The 24,271-nt window shown below is 31.6% G+C and overlaps 1 protein-coding gene across 3 annotated transcripts in view; it reads left to right on the top strand.

The window, feature by feature from the left end:
- The window catches only part of LOC132733776 (serine/threonine-protein phosphatase 1 regulatory subunit 10-like), a 46,784-nt gene extending 24,655 nt beyond the window's left edge, over positions 1-22,129 (top strand). Inside the window, exons 7-20 of one of the 3 annotated variants that reach the window (XM_060720458.1) lie at positions 3,528-3,603; positions 4,596-4,768; positions 5,405-5,613; positions 6,469-6,601; positions 9,248-9,427; positions 9,849-9,913; positions 10,200-10,253; positions 11,315-11,515; positions 12,324-12,395; positions 15,773-16,054; positions 16,931-16,997; positions 17,604-17,777; positions 18,993-19,124; positions 19,646-22,129. In XM_060720458.1, coding sequence (XP_060576441.1) covers positions 3,528-3,603; positions 4,596-4,768; positions 5,405-5,613; positions 6,469-6,601; positions 9,248-9,427; positions 9,849-9,913; positions 10,200-10,253; positions 11,315-11,515; positions 12,324-12,395; positions 15,773-16,054; positions 16,931-16,997; positions 17,604-17,777; positions 18,993-19,124; positions 19,646-19,767 — 1,940 coding nt within the window. In that variant the 3' untranslated portion in view covers positions 19,768-22,129. Of the gene's footprint in view, positions 1-3,527; positions 3,604-4,595; positions 4,769-5,404; positions 5,614-6,468; positions 6,602-9,244; positions 9,428-9,848; positions 9,914-10,199; positions 10,254-11,314; positions 11,516-12,323; positions 12,396-15,772; positions 16,055-16,930; positions 16,998-17,603; positions 17,778-18,992; positions 19,125-19,645 lie in introns of all 3 variants that reach the window. The other 2 variants (XM_060720457.1, XM_060720459.1) reach the window with 2 other exon arrangements.
- The last annotated feature ends 2,142 nt before the right edge of the window (positions 22,130-24,271 follow it).

Here is a 24,271-nt window from a genome sequence, read left to right as displayed (position 1 = left end):
GGTAAAATATTATTGATCTCTTGTGTTTTCCTAAAAGGCATTTAGCTATTTAATGTAACACAAGTAAACACATATCATCACCTTAGTGCAGTAAAATATTAACTCCTAGTAAATTATATAAGGGGTTAACCCATTACTGCAGTAAGATGAGAATATAATTACTATACTACACCATATTAATCTTAAGCTTGCTTGGAGCAACTGTTTTTACCAATTAAAACAGTGCAGACCAAGATAAGATGGCACATCCATGCTGTCTGCACTGTTTGCTATTCGTTCATTACTTACTTTGAAACTCTCCCTAAAAATGAAGAATGGTTTTGTCCAGATTGAAATATGGACAAGCCCATTTAATATACAATTGTATTTAGTGGAGCAAGGGTTGAATAGCTTTAGTATGGGTAGCTTGTAATTGTTGCCAACTTAAATTCACTTGCAACTTTGCCCTTGCAGCTGTTGGTTTAAATTGTGCCAGGGACCAGGCCTGACAGATTATGAATTCTTATATGTGAGGAAGCTATGCAGCTAGCTTGTGGAAGGTTGGTGGCTGTACTCAAGTGGCCAATTCTGCATGAAGTAGTGTGTGGAGCGCATCTGAGGTCTTGCTTTAATAATAGAACTGAGAAATTTGCTGTAATATTACCTTTACAGTGCAGGCTTACTTAAATTACTGTAAATAAAATGGGAAATGTGCCTTGAGACAGTTATGAATAAAAACCATTAAATCTAATTTTCAAAATGTTGTCCTTTAAAATAAAGTCACATGCATAGAGAAACAATGACAGAAATTTTCTTTTCTACAAAATACAAAATAATAATTTAGTTTGGCCTGTGAAATTTAATGCTCAATAAATTCAGATATTAAAATGCACGACAATAGTACAATATATGTTCCTGTTTGTGAAAATTGACCAATGAAAATTTTGGAATATCAGTTTATGTATACAATGTTAATTGGGCACACCTGTTTAATCTGTAAATCTTTTTTAATCCTACCTCTTTTGACCAGGAAGCATACATGTTCTCAATTGTGGTAGATTTCATTTGTAAATTTCCAGGTTAATTGCAGATGTAATAAAATATAAAAAGTAAATGCTTTTATATGGTTAGTGTTTTAGCCATACTGTTGGTAATTAGCCATCAATGTGGTGTTTTAGCCATACTGATGATTTTTTTCAGCCATCTGGATGGTGTTTTAGCCATATTTTTGGCTTTTTAAGCCATAATGGTGTTCATTAGCCATACTGTTGGTTTTTTAATCATCTAAATGGTGTTATTATTATTTATAGTTAGATTGTTGGTTGTTCAGTCAACAGGGTGGTGTTTTAACTATGAAATGACTCTATACCTATTGCCATTATACAAAATATAAAAAGTAAACAACAGCTGAAGGTGTGAAAAAAAAAATTCTGTATTGAAAGCAAGATGAATTTTATGATTTACTCTTTGTCTGTCACAGTTGAGAAAAAGTTGAAACATTGACTGGCAATTTGAGACTTTGATAATAAGATAAATGATTCTTTTTGTTTTTAAGGAGGGACACAAAAAATTCTTCTATAGTCATTACAAAATGGGTCTTATAAGGCCTTGAAAAAAAATAATTGTGACACTGCAATCATTCCTGATAAAAAAAATGACTCCAGTTTTGATCAAGGTCTGTCTGACTTTGTGAATTTCCTTGTCCGGACAAATTCTGTGTTATTGACCACTCACATTTATATTTTAATATTGAAATCTGTGAAAATAAAAATGTCCGTTCCATCAACACAATGATACAAGTCTATACGATGAAAAAATTACAATATAGTAAGTTAATAGAAACACAAGGCATTGCTAGATTGTATGAAATTATTTCTTTAAATAAAGTTACAATAAGTCAACAATTTATGTCACTCATTTTCATTTCATAGATATTTATTTATGAAATTTTATAGTTATTTGATTGAAATTATGAAAAAATATATGAGTTTTTAAAATTAATAAAAATACTGTTGTTTTTGTGTGTAATATTTCTATGCATATTATTATTTTATGATATAGACCTGGTCAGAACTAGATGTATTGTTATTTGTTATTCGATTTCTATAGAAATAGTTCATCAGAGCAGAGTATTATTTTATTTATTTTTTTTGTATAAAAAGATAAAAAAAATTTTTTTTAATAAAGACTAAATCTTTGCAATGAATCTAATGACAAGGGAAGTAAGTGGTTAAGGGAGATATGTATAATAAAAATTATGTAGTAAATACTACTTTATCAATTAAGGTACTTTAAAGTGGCATTCCTCCAGATAAGTGAACAATTTTATTATTTTTTAAATCCCATTTACCCATAACTTACTGAAATTGAAAGTTGTAAGCCTTAGTTATCAGTATAGAGCTAGGCCTGCCTGTCCATCATCGCAGTCTCAATCTAACAATAGTCACAATACTGTTGGTACCTCAATGTTTGTTACTTGAGACTGAAATTCCTTTATTTTCAAATGGACTATTCCACATTCAAATCAAGGCATACCCTATATACAAGTTGAGCAGAAGAAGTGTTTAAGAAAATTCTTAACTTTAAGACATATTAAGATTTGTGATTCTTTGCATGTCCTATGTAAGATACATGTACGTCGGAAATTTGTTTAACCATTTTTTTTCTGTTCCTCAATAAAAAGTGATACTTCAGTCTTTGCATATTTTCATGCTATGCTTTGTTGATCACTTTATGTGAACCTTTGACAATGGACAACTACGTGTATTGATTTAAAATATTTTTCTAATATCTTTGGAGAGGGGAGGGGGTGAATTCGAGGTTTGCTACTTTAATAAAAGTTTCCTTTGAAAGCTAAGCCGGAAGAAAATAAAAGATTTCAGTTTTGTTGATTATACATGTAATATCAAATTTATTAGATAACATGATACTTTTTCATATTTCAAAGTGAAAGTTGTATATACTTAATAAAGCTAATTGCATAATGTATAAGACTCTAAAAAAATGTTTACTACTGACATTTCTATGCCACCAGAAAAAAGCCAGAGGCAGAATGCACAACAATGCTTTATGTACAAACCATGGATTACTTCCCTTTTTTTGGCAAAAAAGATACATTTGAAAACAAGAACAAAAAATACTTCCTCTAAATTAAAATGGGTAGTTCTAAATTCCCTCATTAAACTTCTATGGGCATCGTTACAATCATTTACAACAATTATTGTTATGTTATTTTAATGATAAAAGATTATTGTTATTATGTATTTCTAAGACTACTGTTTTTGATATGGAGTTTATTTGATGTATAGGTTAATTTAAGCAAATATGTACCAGATGTGTTCTTATTTACAAAATAATGTGATATTTAACAAATTTACACAAGTTTTACATATGTATATTTTATATGTTACATATATTTTATATGTTATATTATATAAAATGTTGTTGACAATAAACAATAAAGACGGAATATATATAATGTGTGTTTGTTATATTATCTCTATATATAAGTGAAATTAATATTTTTCTCTCTTACTTTACCCCCTCAGGTCTGGAAGAAGCTAGTGTCCTGTCAAAACTGCCCAAAAATGCTGATCTCACTAAGCCTATCCCAAAACGAACTGGGTAAGAACTGCCATACAAAATGGAACCGTACCATATTTATTTATGTATTCTTTGTCTTAATCAGTGAAATGGAATAAATCTTCTAAGGGATATTGTCATTGATAAGTGTAAGGAATTTATATATGAAGGAGAATATTGTTAATTGAGGGCACATATTTGGTGAAAAAAAATCTGGAAATTTTGTTTAATAAAATGGACACTTTCGGCTAAGCATTTGTCTGGCACTGAGTTTATCGCCTTGTACAGAGGGGTCTTGAACTCGAGAAATGGTCTTCACGTCATTGTTGGGCTTTTTACTGATTGTTCAAAAGCCCGACCAGTTTAAGCTGTGAAATTGAATTTGAAATTATATGGTCAAATATTCCTTCATCGTCTTAACGGAAACTCTTCTTTGATATTATTATAATGGCTCGGCCAAAATCAATAAAGTGATTTTGAAAGAACAATATGTTGCAAATCTTGTCATGATAAGTCTCGAGTGTTTAAAAAATTTTCACAGCTATACATTGTATTTATTAAAACCAGGGTCAGGTGTGGGTGGGATAAGGTGGAAGTTGTAAGGGATTTAGGGTATAGGTCTTAATAGATTATGGTAATGGTTAATGCTAGTTAAATTTCTAATTCAGCATTTGTCAAGGGGTTTATTCCATTTCATTATTGGCTGCCGTTATAGTTTTATTATTGTTAGAAAGAGCTGAAAAAGATCAATACCAGCTGTTGACCAGTTTTCATTTTCACAGATACATAAACCGATTTCTTTGCTTTTCTTGCACGTTTTTTTGTGTTTTAAATAATTATAAATGATCCTGTTACTAGAACTTTCTTAACAGCTGTCTGTTTGTTAGATTAGAGCCAGATTTAACTTTAAAATTACGATATGAAAAATACTCGTAAAAGATATCTTACATAATGTGTCTTTTGTTATCTTTTTTTAAATCATTCTTGTATAAATATATTTTCTCGAACATTAAATTGATTTCTGTCCAATGCAGGTCTGATATAAAGTCTGAGTTACCAAGCAAGCGTTCAAGACCAAATATGCCACCACCATTGAGTGTTCCATCACCATCAACGTCATCGTCATTGAGCTCCACTTCTTCAAATTCACCACAGTCCCCTGGAGAAATTCATGGAAAAATAAAAATCATACCCGCAAGACCAAAGCGTAAGCATGTGTAACATTACAATATTTTATTTTGTTATGTAGAAAATGTCGTATTTACTTATATCTTATTTGTAGCATGTAAATTATATATCAGAGAACATAATACATGGTTCAACTGTTTCCTTCTGCCAAATTTTACATTAGTTTTCTTAAGAATATGATATTGATGCAGTAATTAATTTGTTTGTTTTATAATACTGTCTAATCTTATATTCAAAAACAATCTTTAGATTAGAAAAAAAAACATTATTTGCAAGTTGTAATAACACATACTGTGTAAGCTTAGTACAAAAAGGTTATATCTTGTACATTTTAGTTGCAACCATTTTAAATTTTGGTATATTTTATTCAAAATTGTATTCTTGATAAAGAATAAAGTGACAGATGATATTTAGAATGAACATAAAATTGCAAGCTGCCATATTTATATATTTCTCCGACATTACAATGGAAAACATGCTTTCAGACAACAAAATTGTAAATAAGTATATGTAAACTGTAGATAAGAGGCGAGAGCAATTTTCCGGGCGTTATTACAATATTACACGACCTTAGCCAGTATTTGTTAATCTATCGGGGTTCATAATCCTTAAAACGTATAAACTTCATACACGAAATATCTCTTCATGTTTTCAGCCAATCATGTTATACACGAGAGTTCAGGGTTCATGAATAGTTTAGATGTTGGACGACCGTACGGTGCTCTGAAGAAAAAACGTAGATTATCCGGGGCAACAGCCACTCCTCCAAGCAAAAGTTCAAATTCAGGCGTGCCACCAACTACTCCCCCAAGCCCTATTTCACCCACATCTGCAATTGCCAAGAATCTTCCAACAGTTCCATCAGTAAGTCTAATATATTTTAGGGTGCCTTCATTGACAAATGGTTTCCAATCACTTTTGCCTTACTACTGCAGTCATATTATCATGATTTAACTTAATTATCATTATTTAACTAGGTCATCATTATATAACAAAATTATCATTGTTTAACAAAATCTCCATTATTTAACTATATTATCATTGTTTAACAAAGTCACGATTATTTACATAAATTGTCATTATTTAACAAAATTACCATTGTTTAACAAAATCTCGATATTTAACTAAATTGTCATTATTTAACAAAATTATCATTATTTAACAAAAGAATTATTATTTAACAAAATTATCATTATTTAATCAAATTATCTTTGCTTCTATGAAATTTTCATTATTTAATGAAATTATCATATTTTGACCAAATTGTCATAAATGTCACTAACTTATTATTGTAAACAAATCATCATTTTTTTTAACCAAATAATTATTATTTAACCACTAAATCAGAACTTTTACAAAATTATCATACCTTACTCATAATTTTTGTTTAATTATCATTTGACTAGTTTATCATTACTTTTACAAAATTATCATTTCATAACCTAGTTATCATTACTTTTCAAAATTATCATAAATCACAAAATTATCATATCAAAACCTAATTATCATTACTTTTCACCAGTTCCACAAACTTATCATTTCAAAATCTAATTATCATAACTTTTCACCAGTTCCACAAAATTATCATTTTGTAACCTTATTATCATTTCTTTTCACCAGTTCCACAAAATTATCATTTCAAAACCTAATTATCATTACTTTCCACCAGTTCCACAAAATTATCATTTGATAACATAATTATCATTATTATTTCACCAGTTTTACAAAGATACTCAAGAGGACAATGCTGAGGAAACAAAAGGGGAAGAGAAAATTACCAACCCTACCAATGAAACTAATGATGAAGCTGAAATAAAAGCTGAGCCGTCTGAAGAGAAGGAGAATAAGCCAGGTTTGTTGAAACTCTGAGATACTTCTAGTACTAATATCAGACTTAGATGTCAGATGAAAAATTAATTGCTAAAAAAAATTTAATTGTTAAAAATGAGTTAATTAAAGTGCAATACCTTCATACAAGTGTAAATGATTAGTGCACAGGTGAAAGACTTTGTTTAATTCTACAGCTTACTATGGTAAAATACTCAAGAATCCACTTGACCCTAGGAAATTTCTATAAATATTCAGAATGTTTAGTTAGCATTGGATTTTTTAAAAAGAGTGGGGCAGTCTTTTTTTCTTTTTAAACTAAGGTAGTTTTTAATTTTATCCTAAACAATTTTCATTATAAATTATTGGTCAGTCACTATTATAGAAATCAATCTTTTGAAATCTATTTCTAATTTAACTGGACAGGGATAAAATGAGCATAATAACTCGGACATAAATATTTTTTCAGGGTTTGGCTAAGTTTAATTACTTCTATTTTTCTTTAAGTTAGGCAGTTATATTCCTATAAAATTATAACGATAATAATTAATTAAAGTTGAATGGCTTATTTGTGAATTAAATTTGAATGGCTTATTTGTGAATTAAGCAAAAGGGATTGGTGGGGTAAGTGGCGGTGCTTATAAAAAAAGTAATGCTAATAGATAAGAAACAATATGGTATCTTAGTTGAATTACACAAAAAAAAGGTTGTTGAAAATCCTCGAATGATTTATGTCCAGTGTTAATTATTATTTATGACACCCACTAGAATCCTGAGATAACAATTACTTCACTCCTGTATGCTTACAGATGCCTACACGATCACATGAAAGTTTCAACTAATTACAAGTGTTAAAATACGCATAAATTAGTAGCTGAGCCATTAGCAGGTGTGACATTGTTAAATAGATAATGTCACACTTTCTGAACATGGTTTAGGAGACGATTATGTTAAAAACTGGTGATATATTTGTGGTTTTGACACTGCACATTAATATCATGTGTGGTCCCCTAATCAAGCAATTTGTATATAAGGTTAATAATATCATGGTATGTGTGTAAAGCTATATATCTGCCTGCTGCATAATGTATTGTTTTGAAACTACGAAAAAAGAATACTAACCAAAATACCAGTTTGGAAGAAATATGCTTGTATAGTGGCCTAAGAGCGAATTGTGCTTCCACAAAATAATTGAAAAAGTGTTGAAAATAGTTAATTAGCAGCATACTATTTTATTCTGGAACATTTTATTCTATTTTTGTTCAATTTTCATTAAGTGTTAGATAGCAGAGACATTTGTATTATAACTCTTTCAATGATTGACCATGATATAATACAAAATTCACTGTTAATTTTATAATGATCATATAAGAGATATATGAGCTGGGTCAGGACAAAACCAACATAGTGCGTTTGCAACCAGCATGGATCCAGACCAGCCTGCGCATCCGTGCAGTCTGATCAGGAACTATGCTGTTCGCTATCAGTTTCTCTACTTGTTATAGGGTTTGTAAGCGAACAGCATGGATCCTGATCAGACTGTGTTGAGGCGCAAGCTGGTCTGGATCCATGCTGGTCGCAAACCCACTATGTTGGTTTTGTCATGATGCGGCTCCTATAACCTTTAAGGGGGATAATCCATTCTGATCTGGATAACATTCTGTTCAGCCAACTAAATTTTCTAATGCTTGCATTGATGCTGGAAAATGTCATTATACACCTATCCAGTTATACATACACTTTCATGTAGTGTTAATTATACAACAGTAACAGAAAACAATGGCCCAACACCCAACAATTACAGTAAACCATTCAATGGTTTGCCAACCACTTCACCCATAGTCACCAGTCGCCATTCCTCAATAGCTTAATTTATATTTGTATTTGTTTTAAAGCAGTACAGATATAAGCATTAAGCTGAGAAAAAAACAACAGATATTTTATAGTATGATAGATTATACTTGTTGAATTTTTTACGGGGAAAATTTATTACCAAGGCAAGAGTAAGATTTATATAGCAATGTGAAACTTTGGCAACCTTGGCAAAACTTTAGACAAAGAAAAAGTTCATTTGTTATACAACAAACAAAAAAAAGAGGAAAAGAAAAATACATTTTCATAATAATAAATTACTTTGTACACTTTTGAAGATATTAACCTGTAGAATGAATGAGCTGAAAGTGATAAGCCTTTGCCACCTGTTAATACTAATAGCCAATATTGTTAACAGGAAGTCACTCTGACTGGACTCTGTTCTGTCGAACAAAGGACTTTAAAACATAATTTGTATTCTGATATCCCTAAAATGGGTAATTTTTCGATACCCTTAAAATAGATAATTTTATGATACCCCTAAAATGGATAATTTATGATACCCCTAAAATGGATAATTTTATGATACCCCTAAAATGGATAGTTTTATGATACCCCTAAAATGGATAATTTTATGATACCCCTAAAATGGATAGTTTTATGATACCCCTAAAATGGATAATTTTATTATACCCCTCAAATAAATAGTTTTATGATACCCCTAAAATGGATAATTTTATTATACCCCTCAAATAAATAATTTTATGATACCCATAAAATGAATAATTTTATGGAGAACTATTTACTCCAGAGACATGCAACTTTAATATATAAGCTTTAATATACTCTTTTTTAGCAGAAGTTGAGAAGGTGGAAGACAGAAGTCCGTCACCAGAATTGTCGTCTGCAGGGAAAGAATCGAAAGGGTTGTTGACAACTGGTGCTACCAAAGTAAAGAAGAAGAAGAAATCAGTTACATGGAAGGATGATAATGAAATTAAAGAAATTTTCTATTTTGAGATGGATGAAGATGAAAGAGGTTAATAAATCAATCTCATTCGTTCATTTCATTCATTCATTCATTCATTCATTCATTCATTTCATTCATTCATTCATTCATTCTTTCTTTCATTCATTCATTCATTTATTCATTTATTTATCATCTATTTTGATAGTGGTCAAATGAAACTAAAAATATGATTTTGTTTAAAATATTTTTGGCAAACACATTTTCTATTTAATTTTGCTTTTGGTAATGGTTTTGAATTATTTGAATTATTTTTATTAATTTTTTTGTGAGGTGAGTTTATGCACAACCTTTATGACATCATAATATGATTTTATAATTTCTCTGTTTACATTGTGATTCAAGGTAATTTTTGAGTACATGTAATTTGTAAAAATATGTATAATTAATGTGAAGTTATTTTAATCTTTTTTATTTTTTATCTTAATTACAGTGAATGTTAATAGACCCAAAGATTTCAACCAAGCTCAAAGAAATGAAATGATGGCAGATAGGAGGGTATGTATTAATGCTGTTGATAAACCGCCCATCTTTGGTTTTAACTCTTACACTTTTAGAGTCAAAAGTGACTAGCTTTTTACACCATCATGATAGAGCCAGGTTAACCTGCATGCCCGTGCAGTCTGCCCGGGCACTCTGACCAAACATTATATCTTTGGAAGCTCAACTTTTGTATATTTATATTGAAATTTCTTAAAACTTTGAACAGACTGTGTTATTGAAAACCTAGCAAACTCATTGCACAAATTTAACAACTTAAGAGTTATATTTACTGTTTTTCTAGGCTTTTGAGTCAAGTGTAAGAATGAAGAATGATCACATGCAGGAACAAATTACAGTAAGTACATTATTTAATCATCCTTGTGTTCTGCTTTCGATTATCGGGGCAGAATCTTTCACAATGGGGAATATCTAGATATAAAAATATAAGAAAGTTTAATCCACTTTTCCAGTTTTTATTTGATTTGTAAACACATATACTTATAATCAGGCAGAATGATACTGCCAGCTGGAAAAGGGATCTTTTAAGGGGTTCTCTCACTGTCCATTGGTTTAACTTAGTTGACCAATAATTAAACATTATTTCTGGAGAGGCGGAACTACAAGATCTGGCTTAATTCTGAAAATACTTTAGAAATAACTTACATATTTTGTAATCACTATCAAGAAATTTAATTGTCTATGTTTTTAAAAGAATAAAGTTTATCACAGATGTTAATATAACAAGCATTTTGCAATTCTTTGTCTGGTGTAAAAGGTTTTTAGCACGTTGGCTTCTCTGTAACAACATGTCACCTGTTTAAGACATTCTAATTGACCACATAAATGTACTTGAGAATTAACAAAGAAAAAAGTGTATAATTTAGTTTTATCATTTATAAATGTATGCCTAATTTTGAAATCAGAAAATACAAAAATAAAATTTAAAATGAAATTCAATACAAATATTTCACTCACTTATTTAATATACACAATATAAAATATAACAAGAATATAGCTAATTTTTCATAGCATGACACTTGATTATTATTAAATCTTTAAAAAAAAGAAAGAAAAAAAAACACCCTTAATAATGAATAAAATGATAGCTCAAAATAGAGAGGAAAAAACAATCAGATTCTTCTACAACTTGCAAGTTTGAATTGTAAGTTTATAAGTTATATGCTTAGTGTAAATTTATTATGTATTATTTATTCATGAGTATTTGGAATAGTTTTTTGGCACTAGATTTACATTATGTTTGAGTTTGTTTTAAGGGAGACAACTCAATTACTTAACTTTAACAAAGGTATTTGTATTCATTAAAATTTTTAAAATGAAGAAAAAAGAACATCATTATATAAAGAGAAGATTTTTCAATATTTGGAGTGTATTAAATAAATAATTTTTTGCTAACAGTGGTACAGACCAAAGATTGTTGAGGGTTACAAGGTATTTGATTACGGTAAAGACAGTAAAGAGAAGACAATCCAGAAACTACGGGAACAGAGCGTGTTACAGGCTTTATTCTTCAACCGAAACATGCTCCCCGACAATCCACAGGAACCGGATCCCGAACACGAGGAACCGCAGGAGCCGAAAATTATTCCGGTTGATGATGTAAGATTTTATTTTGTTACGATATAAAAACTTGCTTTATGATGCAGGTATTTACTAAGTTTTGTCCCGCCTAAATGGGGAAATTCTTTGTCGCTTTGTAAGAAATATATAGCATGAATATATCCAATTGGGAGTACTTTGTTACAATGTTTTGTTCTGTAACTCTTTACTGTAAAATGCAATATAGTTTCTCACACCCTTTCGAGTATTTTGTGCTGGTGGAATTCTTCCCCTATTTAAAAATATTACAATTTTAAAATATTGAAATCTGGTATGTGTCCTTTGAGAGAAAGAAATGAAAAATGTACCTTTTTCCCTCTCAGTACAGGGGATATGAGCTGAGTTTTTTTACCTTCCATTTATCTACCTCACTCTTTCATTTGTCCACGCAGAGCAGGACCTTTACCAATGCTTCAATAACTAAAGCTGATGTCAGTTTATTCAATTTTCAAATAAAAATCAGTTTTCCAAAGAGGTGTGGATTTATTGATTGCCCAGAAAAGATGGTACTGTCACATAATACAACGTCAGATTTTATAACTATTAACCAAATGATGTCCAGTAAATTACTTAACAACTGGCTGTAGTCAACTATTTGAAAATAATTCTTTCACTATGAACTTATAAGAATTTAGAAATAGATACTTGATTCTACATTTAATGAATCATGTTTTGATAATATTGCATGGTTTATTACTGTGATGTTTATGGTTTATTAATACAATAATTAGCTCCCTTGATACAAGTGGCAGCCATAATTATAAATATCAGGACCTATTTATATGTTAAATTTTTATACCATTTACAGCCCGACCTGATGATAGAAATGTTTAGGAGATTTTTACATATTGTTGTACACAAAAGGAAAATTGAACAAAGAGTAGGAAACTTGTTTAGTTCTCTTAGTTTGAATGATTGTTAATCTTTATTTTGTATTCTTTTCATTTTTTTTCTTTCTGTACAAAATCACCAGAATTTGTCTTCTTTCATTGAAAAGTTAGATTCGTTTTTCTTGCACAGTTAACGTTCTTGCATACACACAAGGAATTAATTAGTAAAGAATATAGATAATATGTCAGAATTTCAGCTGGTGGATTTTTTACAGTTTTTTTTTTCAATGTATAATTTTGTTCAATGTTAGTTTGCATCATCGTCATCATCATCTGCTTTATAATCATCATTATCATCATCATCATCATCAGTATCATATAACGGTAGATGCTTTCAAATTATCACAACGGTCCCCATAGATTATCAGTTGCTAAAGACGGACACACAATTTATGAATAGCGGATGCATGGTTATAGTGTAAGAGTTATCATCATTATAAACTTGCTTAATCCATTTAGGATAAGGTATAATATCACAAAATGTCCCTTACACCCTTTGTATGCAGGTAAGTAGGTATAAATATTCTGAATAAAAGTCAAATAATGTGATTGTTTGACTTCATCTATAATTATCATCAAAAATTATCATCATTATCATTATTATTATTATCATCATCATAATTGTTATCCTGATTTTTATCATCATCATCATCATTGTTATCCTGATTTTTATCATCATCATCATCATTATTATTATTATTATTATTGATATCATCATAATTATCATTATCACCATTATTATCATCATCATTATCATGACATCATTTTACTAAAAGCAGTAAAGTTAAAAACAGACATTTTCATTGTCTTCATTTTTATCACTAGTATACCTAGGACAATTCAGTTTTAATTTCCTCTATTGTTCTTTAATCTTCTTACATACCTTGTTATCAGATATGAAAATTACATCAAGTAGTGAAGTCAAAACACCCTCTGACCTTTTTTATTCTATTTCGAAATTGCTTTTAAGTCCATAACCAGTATTTATGAATAATAGAAAGAAAGAGACCTATATGTATATGCATTATAAAAGATCTTATTTGCATTCAGTCAAGGGAGGAAATTAAAATTAAATGCCAAGAGAGAGTCATAAATTTTCCTCAGATTACCTTCTTACATTGTATGTTTATTAGAGTTTAAAGTGGCTTTTATTGGTATAAAAGTAATAAACTACGAGGTATAAATATAGAGGACAAAGTCATCAGTTTAATATGAAATACGTCTATTAAATTTAGAATAGGTTCTGATGTACAAATGAGGGGTGAACCCTTGTATAATGATTGTATAATTTTTTTCAGTGTCATTTACTGCATTGTCATGGCAAAGGGCCTCACCTTCCACCGAGGTTTTAAACATGACAAACTAGAAAAAAAAAAGTTTTTGAGACTAATGAACCTTTAGGACCAATAATTTGTGTACAAATTTCATTTATCAATTTATCACAAAGGTCAATTAATAGAGAAATCATTTAGAAGTAAGACTTAGGTGTTGATTCAAATACAGACAGGTAGGTTTAAACACTTAATCTTTGAAAAATCATATTCCTACTCAAAGACCTTGACCCTGTCTGACACTTAGTCCCAGAATGATAATATTCTTACCAAATGACCTTGACCCTGTCTAACAGTCCTAGAATGGGCATATTCTTAACCAAATGACATTGAACATGTCTGACAAGCCTTGAGCACATTCTTAACCAATGACCTTGGCACTTAGTTAAGGTCATATGGCTTTTCTTTTTTAATGTGCTGCTGAGTAAAATCACAGACATAATCCTCCAGCTGGATAGCTTCATCACATGATAAAATCCAAAGTCCCTGTTGGTAATTGGAACGGCAAAGATGAGTGGCAAGTTGCATGAAGATTGGGGGGGGGGGGGGGGGGGTTGTCAAGTGATTTGAAGTCATTGACCTTTTCCACTTACAATAACAGAGGTTCCTTTGAAAATAAGAACAGCATTGTTTTTCTCATGTTAATAGGTCATAACTCTTGAGCATTGAAGGATATGTAACAAAAAATTACCATGACAACTTGACACAGATTGCAATTTGTTTTTAATTTTTTTTTTTTATTAATATCATTTTTTATTCTTTAAGATTTATGACATGGAACGCCCAAAAAGATAAAACAAATTTATAGGAGGAAGTAATTTAGAAGTATCTTATGATTGATTGTAATTAAGATAGACTGACCTATTTTCTGTTTTATACGCTCAATTCCTCACCACATTACATCAACATAAGCTGTTGGTGAAAACATACCAGGATAATATATCATAGGAAAATTTAGATGTCTAATAAAAGCGATGTAATTTTGTTAATTGGTGTACACGTTTAGCTGTTCTGAATGACAGATTGATTTTAACGTGGGCAAACAGATGAAATAAATTTGCATATTTGAATAATTTTTAGATGTATTTGTTTAAAAAAAAAGCGAAAAAAAAAGTTAAAGGGTAATAATTAATAACAGATACATATCAAGGTGAAGTTTAATGTGATTGCATCTAGGTGTAACATCTAAGGTCATTGTTCTAAGGCAAGTCTCCTGGTATTTTCTGAAAATATAAATTTGATTTTTTGTGTGTCAGTCAGTAAATCTGAAAAGTTTTGGGATTTGACCTTTACTGTGTTAATATGACTTCAAAACCCAACTTATACCTAGATAATTGAGCTGCGTCACGACAAAACCAAAATAATGGGTTTGCAACCAGCATGGATCCAGACCAGCCTGCGCAGTCTGATCAGGATCCATGCTGTCCACTAACAGTTTCTCTAATTGTAGTAGGGTTGGTAATCGAACAGCATGGATCCTGATCAGACTGCACAGATGCGCAGGCTGGTCTGGATCCATGCTGGTCGCAAACGCATTATGTTGGTTTTGTTGTGACGCGGCTCATATTATTTGTCAACTTAAAGTTTTTTTGTTTGTTTTTTTAACCTTGGAGGTTTTTTTTTTTCAACGGGAACCAGTTTGTATTTCAGTAATGTAAAACTCTACTGCTTGTAAATCTAATGTTAATGTTTTCCTGGTGTGACATACCAAAAAATAGATTAATGTATAGTTAAAAAAAAGGTGAAAAGGTACATATTGTAAACATGGGTAGGCTGGAGAACAGAGCTGGCTAGACTATAGAAATAAAATACCATTTTCATACAGGATTTTCTTTGTTCACATATTTTATATTGTGATTAGTGTATGTTTATAAATCGCATAATTTCAGTAGAATTTATAGACAGCTAGAACCTTGAGACCTAAAAATTAATCAAGAAAAAGTGTAGTAATTATTGAATGTGAGAATTAAGGGGAAAAGAAATGTTAAGATATTTTTTTCAGATTTTTCTGATAGATTATTTTTGTCTCATTTCAGATGTCAGGAGGTGAAGAATTCCTGTATAATTATGACAGTCACCCCCAGGCTGTCCAGAACAAGGCTGCAGTCCCTCCCATGGAAGCCAAAATAGATCCTCTGTTCCAGCCACCTATGAATCCCCAGCAACCGCCCGCCCCAGGCCCCGGGGGCTTCAATCTACCCCCAGGGCTTCAGTTGCCGCCTGACCTAGCCAATATACTGAGTCACTTACAAAATACCCAAAGTAATCCAAATGACCCAGTGATGTCACAGGTTCAACAGATTTTGAATAATATAATGGTAAGTTTTTGTTTACAAGCTGTAAATCTCAGGGTTCATTGAAACTTGTCCTCATTTATTACCCGAGTAATTTTTGAAACATAAAAAAAATGGCCAAAATAACAAACATTGCCACTTTTGAATGTTTGGGGTTTTTGGTTTGTGAAAGTGATATCATAATGAATATTAAATATGTTATTATTTCATATGACCTAAGTACATTAAACTTGTCTTAGTTATGTGTTGTAAATCCCACAGGTTCAATAAAAATCAGTAAAATTTTACCTTATAAAAATAAAGTCAATAAAGGGAAATAAGTTACATCATATTTATTTATAGATTTTTATCATCATTATTGGTACATGTATAGTGAAGAACAGTACAAAAAGTTTAAATGCAAGAGAGAAGGCCACTTTAATAACTAAAACATTTTTAGGTAGACTGTTTGAAGAATAGGGAGAGCTACTGTACTCACCCTGGTGTCGGCATCATACTTTGGTTTAGTATTTGTTTGCAAGGTGGTATCTCCAAAACTACTAAAAGGGAATGGGTTGAACCTTCACACACATATTTGAGACCAAAATAGGTCACTGTCCAAGGACAATAACTCTAATCATGGATTCTGACAGAATTATGGCCCTTTTTGAATCTAAATTATTCAATATTACCCAGGCTCAAGCACTGAGAATAGTTGATCATGTTCTGCTATTGACTGCTCTTGTTTGAGTTCTTTTATAACAGTATTTTGTCTCAGAAACGACAGTTTTAGTGTTGACTAATCTTTGAGCATTGAATATTATATTTCCTTCTTCCATATTTTCAGACAATGTGAGTAGAAGTTGTTAAAATGTCTATATCATTATCTTATATCTATATAATATATGTGTCTATTTATAGTGTGGTGGAAACGAGCAAAGTTACGAGCAGCTACAGCAAATTCAACAAATTATGAACTCACAAATGGGTAAGTCACTGTCTTGTCAATGTTTCTGTGAGATCTAAATATAATGTTTGGTTGATAGTGCTAAATCTACTTAAATTACCTGAATGAACTTGTACATCTTCAATTTTAATGCAGTCCATTATTATATATGGGGGTGTCGTAATGAAAACTCCTGGTTATTAATAATTTATAAATGGAAAATATTAAGTATTAGGTCTAACAAAATTTAATGTACCTGTATTTAGTTGTTCCATGATCATGAAACCCTGTGAATGTTATCAATTCTTATTTAAAAGTATTCAATGATATATTTTCTGGCCATTGGATCATAAAAAACTTCTTGAATATTTTTATTTGTTCAGGAACATGTTTACCTGTTATTCGCACTTCACTTTGTTACATTTCAGCCTTGAATTTGCATATTGTTTATGATAATTTGGATACAATATACTTATTGTTCTTAAATCGTCAAATGGCAGCATTGTATGTAATAAATGACATTTTATTACTTCTATGCAATCTAAATATAACTCCATCACATTTTAATATGAAAAGATTGTTTTCTGTCCGAGTGTAAATCATATTTTGATGTTAGTGTATATATGTATGTTGTTTTATTTATTGTAGGTTTACCACCTGATGGCATGATGCAAGGACCTCCGCCAGGTATGCCCATGATGGGAATGCCTCCAGGCGGTCCACCCATGGGTCCAAGAACGCTTTTGGGTAATGCCCCTCCTGGTTTCATGCCACAAAGACCAATGGGTCCAGGGCCTGGACCAAACAGATTTGGACCTCCAGGTAACATGTCTTTTACACATAGAAAGATAAAGGTTAAAACGGTTATTCATACAAACGGTTATTCATACAAACGGTTATTCATACAAAGGCAGTATGCCCATCAGTATTCAGTATACAGTAATAATACAATCAGCATTTGCAGAGTCGGAAGTTACATAACATCAATGGCACGATATACTTGAAATAAATTAAAAGTTCATTCTTATTCATTATTACATAACTAGTATTTAATATATATGATGCATATACATTAAATATATTATATTAACAGCAATAACATGATGTAAGCATGGTATACATGAAATAGGTCTGTTACAAAGTCAATTCTTATTCATAATAACATATCATATAGATATAATATATATGATACAGTGAGTGGACATTAGGTTATTGTTGATACAGTGCATTGTCTCTTTTATTAAAACTTTTGAAAACAGATATCATTAAACTTTTAACTACCCTCATTTTCATATTCAAATAATACTGTAAATTTTAGTGCATTTAATTTAGGTCTCTTCCAAAAATAGTTTTTAATATGCATTTGTCTAATATCTTGGTACAGGGGACATTTTAATATTAAATGAAATTCATTCTCTAGAGTGTTACAAAGTCTACATTTTCTTTCTGTTTGTTAATCAAAATATAAAACATACTCTGCAAGGTCAGACTATAAATTTATGTAGATTGGTCTGGCTCAGGGCTAATTGAGCCGCGTCACAACAAAACCAACATAATGGGTTTGTGACCAGCATGGATCCAGACCAGCCAATAAAATATTAAAAACGTGTAAATACTAAATATGATGTGTTAGGGGCAGGAGAGTATTTTGTGGGATGCAGCTCATTGGGCCAACTTCTAATTAATTGCCTCTCACTGGTTAGAAATACCAAGGTGATTGGAGTCCAGATTAGAAATATTCCCCTGTACATGTACATACTAATTCTACATGTACTGTATGAAATCAGGTATTTTCTGGAGGTCACATTTTGGCAAAAAAACACCTTGAACTTATTGGCAAGCTTAAATAGTCACAAAATTCTAATTTTTAACTTTCATTTCTGATGAGATATAATATAGTGTAGATAATAAGCAAACATTTTATTTTTGCGAAAATGTTCAATTCACGAAATTTCTATCGATAATCATTTAATTTTTTGGTTTATATTTTCCTTAAAAATGGAAGGTATGAAAACTTTTTGCCTATCATATTTACAGGTAATTGGGGTCCTCAAGGAAACATGGGAGGTCCTCCACCAATGGGACAACAGGGAGGAAAGTTTCGAGGAGGAATGAGGGGCCAGGGACAAGGTCGAGGCCCTAGAGGAGGAAGGGGAGGTAATTTCAGAGGTGAGTTAATGAAAAAAAGTTTTATTGACACTTATTTTAAAAAAAAATCTTGTCTTTACTGTGCATAAAAGCAGTTAATTTCAATAGTTCATTTCACTAGTTTTTGCATGAATTTAACTAATTAAACATATTCAATTGATATCCAAATCACAGAAGGGTTCTACATACAAACTAAATCCCAAGTGTCAGTCATGACCCTGCTCCCCAAGATCCGCACATTGATATGTATATATTCTAACCAAGATAGAGAAACTACTTCTTTTTATATAGACTAAAAACTTTTGAGTAGATGCTTTTTTTCTTGCTTTATTGGAATTATAGTCTGAAAATCCAATGACACTCAAACCCATGCTATCTAGGGACTTTAGTTGAGAGACTATGATAGATAATGAAACTGGATGACCAATAGGAAGTGTTAAAGTACATGAAGAATGCCCAACACTGCGAATGTTGTTATTTTACAGCCCGTCACCTACAGACAAGCTTCTTTTAAGCAGAAAATTATTTTTGGTTCTTTTCAGTATTATGCCGACACTTTGCCAGCGGTCAGTGTAGAATGGGGAACAATTGTACTTTCTTACATCCAGGGATTAATGGTCCACCATTGACAGAAGAAATGTTAAACAACCAAGGCAACTCATGATAGTCAATGAATTTTAGATCTACAAAAATGGTGTCATGAAGTCTATACTGCCATTTTGTGACAGGACGTTGTTGGAAGATAAAATTCCTGGACTGGTTCTGTTTTTCACAGAGTATAGTAAACCAGTCCAAAAACTGTCAAAAGCTAAGGTGCTACATGTCTTTACTTGGGCATGGCGTGATTTTGTGAAGCGAAGCTCTTGTCTAGTTAATATATGTAAAAATGTTGTTAACCAGTCAAGAGAAGAAAGTGTGAAAAATCAAAGATGTCGGACCAGTCTGAAATTGTTGAATGTGGGTCTTTATTTTGAATGTGAGTCTTACAATTAGTGTAGGACAAGTAATGGTCTAAGAAGTGTGAAATTCAGCCTTGAAGATGAGAATCCGTCACAAACAGAAAAACTTACAGGGTTAAATGGTAGGACATGTGGTGTTGAATAATAAATGTACGATGTAGTTTGAAATTGTCATTTATAATGCTGAAGGAGGAAGCTGAAATAATGCCGACTGGAATCTGTTGATGATTGTTGTTATAGGTTACACACACGTTAAACCTGACCAGTATGTACCAGGAAGTTACGACGGATTTATGTTTTGATTAATAAGTACATGAAAAGAGAAGCACCAAAAGAAAAATATAAAAAATGTAAAACTTTGTGTGGAGAAGAAACAAGTTTTGCATGTATCATAATCAGTGCAGTGGGGTAAACAGTAATGGCAAGCAAATATATATGTTTAGCTGGGATCTAGGCAGGAAACTGAACCCATTTGTCTGCTTGAACATTATTTTGCTCAATGAAAATTGAGGTTGAAGACATTTGGGCATTGGTGATATTTAGTGAATATGGGACACTAGTGAAGTGGTCAGATATTTAGTAAGATTACAGTTTCATGTGGCCAAGATCATAAAAGTATTTACTGTTGCAATATTGATGAAATATTTGAACTAGAACAGTTTTACAAGTGATATTCTGTGAAGTAATGTAAAAAATTTATTTTGAAATATGTTCCTCGGTGTGAAGTTGTATTCACACAGCTAGGGTGCTCAATCTAAATTGTACAGTTTGCAAAATGATCATTACTGATTAAATATTGTATAATATTTTGACTGTATTAATATGGTACATTAAGAAATGATGTTCATTAGTCAAGGTTTAATTGTTGAATTTAATCATTGGAAATTGGAATATAAATATTTGTTGAAATAAAGAAATATGTAAAAAGTTTTTTTGCTAATTTTAATAATATTTTTGACATTATGATTTCTTATTAATTCAGGTCAACACAAGAAATGGGTTTGAGAAGAAATTTGAAATGAGATTATTTGTGATAAATTTCATTTCTTAATACATGTAGTGTATGCAATGAAGAATATATGATATATATGTGTATCATTCATAGTTCTTAGTTTTGTTTGTTTCTCTTTTTTGTTGCTGGTTTTTTTCCGTCTTTCTTGTTTTCCTTCAAATGTGAATGACATTTATTTCTGTTTAGAATCATGATGTATATTTGTTTCTTGTAGTTTATTAGGGTTTGCCCTTGTTCTATCTAAGAAATTAGTTTCAATGATTTAAAAAAAAATACATAAATATCTTTTCTTTCACATATTTGTTCAAAATTTTGCATATGTTTATTTAAAATGAAAGTAGGTTCTTTTACTTACATTTGCATAATAAATGCCCCTACAGTCAGATGAAAATGAGTATAAAGGTGGTCATTTTGGGCTTGGCTGTTCAATAAATAGTTAGTTACACTTGGTTAAAGTTTTGCTTGCAATGTCAATTTTTATAACTAAGAAGATATTCACTTGAAATTTCACTTAAGATTTCATACATGTTTTCAGACTGATTAGGCTTTTTTTCCAAGACCCATACTTCTGGGACAGAATTTTACTTAATTTTAGCACTTTGTGAACATGCAAATTAGAAAATTTTTGGTTTAAGTTCTAGATGCAAGATTATCTTCACAAAAACTGAAAGTTTTCACTGGAAACGTTACTCATGTAATTGGGATCATAATTTAAGGTGAGTTGCCAAAGCGTGGGTTTTGAATATAGCTTTGATCTTTTGAGAGTCCTAATATTATCCAGGGTTTTTTTTTTAGTATTAAACAGTTAAAATAGTCGAGTGTACTGTCCTACTGGCAGCCTCTATTTTGTAGATTTGTTTGTTTGTTTGTACACTGTTTGTGTGTTGGTACATCTCATTTGATTAAATTCTGTCATTTTGATAGAGCTACTTCTTTGTAAACTTTTTTGTATGCAGATATACTTTTGTTTTGAAAATGTAAAATGACTATATTTTCAAATTTGACAGACTAAATGCCTTGTGATGAAATGAAATAAATTTGAAAATCCATAACAATGTCTTTGCTCTTTTTATTCTGTCACAATAGTGTCGACTGGCACCAATATTCCTGGAAGTCTGCGAGGATGTCAGAGGGTCTCGAGATGTTAAAACTAATCCTAATTAAATCTTTTACAGTACGGTGGCCAGAGACAGTCTGCATTTTACAACACTCCTGCCCTGCTTTAACAGCATTTTCTGTGACAATAAACCCCGAGAAGTCTTGAAATCTTGTTTGTATGTTTTTTTTTTCTTTTTGACGCATTGCATACAATAAAATTATGGGTCGAATTTACTGACGCATTGCATACAATAAAATTATGGGTCGAATTTACTCCTTCAAACATGCGCAGTACCAGACTACAATATGCGCCCCTTCCATTTTACTGTAACTCTACTGCCATCGTTGCAAGTCGTGAATGATTGAATTAATTTATATTTAATAATCAAAACGTATGAATATATAAATGGTCGTCATTTTATATACAATAGCGTGTGTCAACAAAATTAACAAACTCGGAACATAAAGACACGCCCAACATATGGGTTGCTAAAATCACTGTTCAAAAATAATTACAAAGATTTTGCTTTCAAAGTAAAATAAAAATCAAATTCATTTATCTGTTTAAGACCGTCACTTTAAGCGGATACAAAACGTATCCGTTTCTTTATCGCTAAAACGATATCAATAAGGAAATGCTTTTAAAAAAAAACATTGCAACCTTTGTAGAAAATAACCCCATCTAATCTCCTTTTAAATGCTAGCTTTAGAACGTAAATTTATGGAGATAAATGGGGCTTTATGCGTTTTCTATCCAGGAAGACAAAGTAGGCTTGTAAAGATCTATGAGTCATACACGCGCGCGCGTGCTACCCCGCGTTCTTTTACTTAAAGTTGCACGCCCCAAGGTGAGCAGATTTTTTTTCAAGCCGTTACTTATATATTACCGGAACGAATAAGGGCTTTTACTGTATAGTTTGCCAAGCAAATTATTCTTCTGGATCAATGGTACCTTAGACTAGGGAAAATCACACTATCTATACACTTAATGCTTAGCATTTACTGATGTGAACAAGCTTCAAATTTTCATAAAAATCTACGAATCTAAAGATGTGTTGCTTTAAATGTGCAATGTGCAATTATTTACATAATGTTATCAGCGCCGGTGTGTGCTTTATAAAACAAAACTTTCACATGATTTTTTAATGCTTATCAGCAAAAGAATTGATTTTCATGTTCCTTTTTATAAGGGAAAGCGTTTCGTACGAAATGCACTGAGCTTATATGAGCCGCGTCACGACAAAACCAACATAATGGGTTTGCGACCAGCATGGATCCAGACCAGCCTGCGCATCCGCGCAGTCTGATCAGGATCCATGCTGTTCGCTTACGAACCGTACAACAAGTAGAGAAACTGACAGCGAACAGCATGGGTCCCGACCAGACTGCACGGATGCGCAGGCCGGCCTGGATCCATGCTGGTCGCAAACCCATTATGTTGGTTTTGTCATGACGCGGCTCATATATTGTTTTTGGTAACCTTGTGTCTGTTGTGGAAATAAAAGGTTTTATTTTTAATTTTATGTTCTCCGCCTAGATAAAAGCGTTGTTATATTACGGCACCTCATTCTGCAGTGTTCTCGTCAGGACATAGTTCAACCGAGGAGCTTACCATCGCCTAGATAGGCAAACACCAAAGCACAACATCTAACCTCAGCACACCATTAATTAACATATCTACAGACTAAAGGAACCCGGCTTCAATGCCGGATTGGGAGGGAGTGGGGTTCAAACATGACAGCGTGGTTTGTCCAAATAGGCACGGCTTTTAATGAAATGAATAAATGGTTCAATTAACGTTGTTCAAGAAATAGACTCAAAATCATTTAGGCCCATCTCATTGGACGAAAAAGTAGGTCAAAGACAAATGAATCTTAATGGTATAAGTCTTCAGAGTCGTTTGAATTAAGTCGTGGTTCGGACCGCGATCCGAAAAAGAAAGCCGCCTTTGTATATAGGTACTACAAGCTGCCTCTCAAGGTCTACTTTCTACTTTAAAGGGACTCCGCTGAGGGGTTTTTTGACATTGGGGACTGGAAATTTTTTTTCGAGGGTAATGGTCCCATTTGGTTTAGGTCTGGACCAATAATTTGTTTGCA

This window comes from Ruditapes philippinarum, unplaced genomic scaffold (genome assembly GCF_026571515.1).
Source record: "Ruditapes philippinarum isolate M1 unplaced genomic scaffold, ASM2657151v2 ctg487_1_1_1_1, whole genome shotgun sequence".
NCBI lineage: Eukaryota > Metazoa > Mollusca > Bivalvia > Venerida > Veneridae > Ruditapes > Ruditapes philippinarum.
This window is presented reverse-complemented; position numbering and strand designations above follow the sequence as displayed.